Source organism: Rhincodon typus, chromosome 38 (genome assembly GCF_021869965.1).
Source record: "Rhincodon typus isolate 14 chromosome 38, sRhiTyp1.1, whole genome shotgun sequence".
In the NCBI taxonomy this organism is placed as follows: Eukaryota; Metazoa; Chordata; class Chondrichthyes; order Orectolobiformes; family Rhincodontidae; genus Rhincodon; species Rhincodon typus.
The window spans coordinates 9888113-9891858 of record NC_063369.1 but is presented as its reverse complement, the minus strand read 5'-3'; the positions used below and the strand labels follow the sequence as shown (position 1 = coordinate 9891858).

Genomic DNA, 3746 nt, shown 5'->3' with positions numbered 1-3746 from the left:
GGGGGGAGCGGGGTGGAGGCGTGTTGGAATTCTTCCTTCCAGCAATTTCTACCAGAGTGTTTTTGGATAATCGGCAAGGATTGCATCAGGCTGACAGCCTGTCATTCACTGTCTGAGACTGTTTTTTGTATCACTGACGATAAAGTGGCCAGAGGTGATCGGTGGAACTGTACCAGTGAACATTTTATTTCCTTTTACTGACAATTGCATGGAGTCAAAGTGGTGCCGCCAGTGGAAGCATAACAAATCACACATCTATTTGTGGACATTTGTATTCAAGAAGCAGCTACATAACTTGCGTTCTGATTCTCCTCCTTTCAACAATTTCTCATCCCTCACTATTGTCATTACTGGAGTATGGCCTGGGTGAAGTCTGGAGGGAGCTACCTAGTTGAAGCCAAAGATCAATAAAAGCAAGTGACCAGGTGAATATCACAAACTCTTTACGCAGAGGGTGGTGGGTGCATGGAACGCATTGCCAGTGGAGGCGATAGAGGCGGGCACAATAGCGTCATTTAAGATGTGTCTAGACAGATACATGAATGGGCAGGGAGCAGAGGAATACAGATCGTTGGAAAATAGGCGACAGGTTTAGATAGAGGATCTGGATCGGCGCAGGCTTGGAGGGCTGAAGGGCCTGTTCCTGTGCTGTAATTTTCTTTGTTCTTTTGTTCTTTAAACTTAGATAATTGACATTTTGTCAAAAAAAAAATTCACGTGTCAGGAACAGTCAGTCCAGCAAGAAATAGATATATTTTTAATAAAGATACCACTTTCAGAAATGCATGGGAAGACTGGCAAAGGAATATTACTTAAAGCAGAGGCAGCCGATACGAGAGATAGTAGGAATTGCAGATGCTGGAGAATCTGAGATAACAAAGGTGTAGACCTGGATGAACACAGCAGGTCAGGCAGCATCAGAGGAGCAGGAAAGATGACGTTTCAGGTCTGGACCCTTCTTCAGGAATGGAAATTCTTCATAAATAGACCCTTCTTCAGAAGGGTGTCGGCTCGAAACGTCAGCTTTCCTGCTCCTCTGATGCTGCTTGGCCTGCTGTGTTCATCCAGCTCCACACTGTGTTATCTCTTATGGCAGCAGATATGAACCCTCTGCAATTGTAGGACCTTAGTTTGTCAACCTCGCTGTGGATGCTCACCTTCGCAAACATGGAATGCAGCTGCTTACTAGCTCCATAGTATCCACTGATTGACAACAGCACTTTCACTTGCTCCTGTACCTGTTCTTCATCCAGATGCCAACAGTTCTCAGCATCGATACTTGCACCTGCTGTGGGGTCAGGAGCGCCTGTAATGCAATGTGGAAAGAATTTTCAAACAAAAAAGTGCAGCTTGGCTTTGGCAAAACAATTGCACACGGGGGCGGGGTGGGTTTGAATCCTATTACATGCAAAAGCACAGGAGACAGGTGAGGTAGAGTCAGAGGTGTACGGCATGAAAACAGAACCTTCAATCCAACTCGTCCATGCCAACTAGATATCCCAAATTAATCTAGTCCCATTTGCCAGCGTTTGGCCCATATCCCTCTAAACCCTTCCTATTCATGTACCCGTCCAGAGGCCTTTTAAATGTTGTAATTGTACCAGCTTCCACCACTTCCTCTGACACCTCATTCGATACATGCAGCAATCTCTGCGTGAAAAAGGAGACCCTCAGGTCCCTTTTAAATCTTTCCCCTCGCACCGTAAACCTAAGCCCTCTAGTTTTGGACCCTCATACCCTGGGAAAAAGACCTTGGCTATTCACCATATCCATGCCTCTCATCATTTTATATACTTCTATAAAGGTCGCCCCTCAGCCTCCAATGTTCCAGGGAAAATAGCCCCAGCCTATTCAACCTCTCCCTATTGCTCAAACCCTCCAGCCCTGCCAACATCCTTGTCACTGTTTTCTGTGCCCTTTCAAGTTTCACAACATCTTTCTGAAAGCAGAGACCAGAATTGAATGTAGTACTCCAAAAGTGGCCGAATCATTGTCCTTGTACATCCAAAGCATCACAGAGGCAATGACCAGAAAATTAACTGAATCAGCCACATATACAGTCTCTGCAAGAGGGGAATTCTGCAGAGCTGCAGATCCAGCAATATTCAAGAAACTTGGCCAGGTCAAAAGCAGCCCACATCTCCACCAGATCCATACGCGCAGTTTTAAACCATAAACATGCAGCAGTGCAGGAAATCACTAAGATTTTGCTTCAATGCTATCTCAACCTTCACCAGCTAGAAGAGCCAGGGCAGCAGCCTGAAGGGAAGTTCCAAGTCATACAATGTTCCAACTTGTAATTGCTGTTCCTTCTTACTAGGCCAAAGTCTTGTTACTCCCAACGTAACAGCACTGCAGAATTACACAGATGCCAGGACTGCAACAGTTGAAGGAGACAATAGTCACCAGGTTTTACAAAAGACCAACTCTCCAGACAGATAGATAGATATACAAAAACAAAATGAACAGCATTCTGCTAACACTTGCTGTACAGACTTATACATGAGGAATGGTCACATGAGGAAGATCATGATATAGCAGTACCTACAACTGAGAACAAACACAATCTTTGGCTTGGGTGGAAATAATGTCAGACATCATATTACATTAACAAGTAGGCTGCTCGCTATAGTTCTGCTCAAATCAGCAAAACAGATGGCAAAAAGCAAACAACATGCGAAAAAACATTGCCAAAACATTTTATATGATATAAAATGGAATCATCGATCTCATTCCCCAGCACTCCCTGTTGCAAAAACAGATACTCTATCTACCCTGTACTCACTCACCATCTGCTGCATAGTGTATTCAGAGCAACATTTTAGCACTTTGAACATCCATCAGGGCAAAAACAATAGCAGGATGGACTAACAAAAATATGATCCCAATCGCAATGCCCTTTTCGATTGCAGAGAGCAACATCAGCCACTCAGTTCAAATTGGTAAAAAAGACACCCAAGTACATGGTAACATTAAAACCCCTTTGCTAGAAGGATACACTGAACCGCTTTGATCTGGCAGGAAATTACTAGAAAGGTTTACTGAACAGACTTGACAATGCCCATCCCTTCAGCTGGCTAACTCATCAGCGTGACTTGTTATTGCCCAGAACCTGCCCCCAGGACAATTTAGCCATTCTGAACAGTACATTCTGATCATTATATGATAAGCAGCTTTGCTAAGGGAAAAAAAATGTCCCATATAATCTCAATTTCCTATACAATCAGGTTAAATGTATTGCGCACAAACTTGATGATGAGTTTTAAATATACTCTCGCTGCTCTGTAGTCCTGCTGCAGATTCACTGCTATTTGTAATAAACAACATGCGACTGATGTCTAGCACACCGTCAGAACTGGGAACAAATACCTATTGGAGTGCTACCCTAATTAGAAGTAGTTCAAAAAGGTACTGGCCAATTTGTTGTCTTAAATGTGAAAAGCCAGATAATAGAATCTCTAGAATCAGCCCTAAGCATTTGCAATCCTTACGAGACATTAAAAACTGATTATTTATGAAAAAGGTACATGCTAAAATTCCCATGAGGATGCTCAAAAGGAGATGGTAGGCTTGCCCAGTGGTCTGGCCAACATTCCTCCCTTAACCAATACCACAGAAAACAAACACACTATTCATCTAAGTGCCAAATGTTACACTCCAAAGCAGCTGGCACACTTAGCTATGTAGTCATGATACTTCAAAAATAATTCAACGTGAAATGCTTTCTGACATTTTCCAACATTTTT

General features: G+C 43.1%; 1 protein-coding gene across 2 annotated transcripts in view; it reads right to left on the bottom strand.

Moving 5' to 3' along the window:
* Positions 1-3746, bottom strand: part of LOC109938234 (zinc finger SWIM domain-containing protein 4-like) — a 106837-nt gene that overhangs the window by 36483 nt on the left and 66608 nt on the right. For both annotated transcript variants that reach the window (XM_048618051.1, XM_048618050.1), the window contains exon 4: positions 1158-1306. In XM_048618051.1, coding sequence (XP_048474008.1) covers positions 1158-1306 — 149 coding nt within the window. The remainder of the gene's footprint in view (positions 1-1157; positions 1307-3746) is intronic.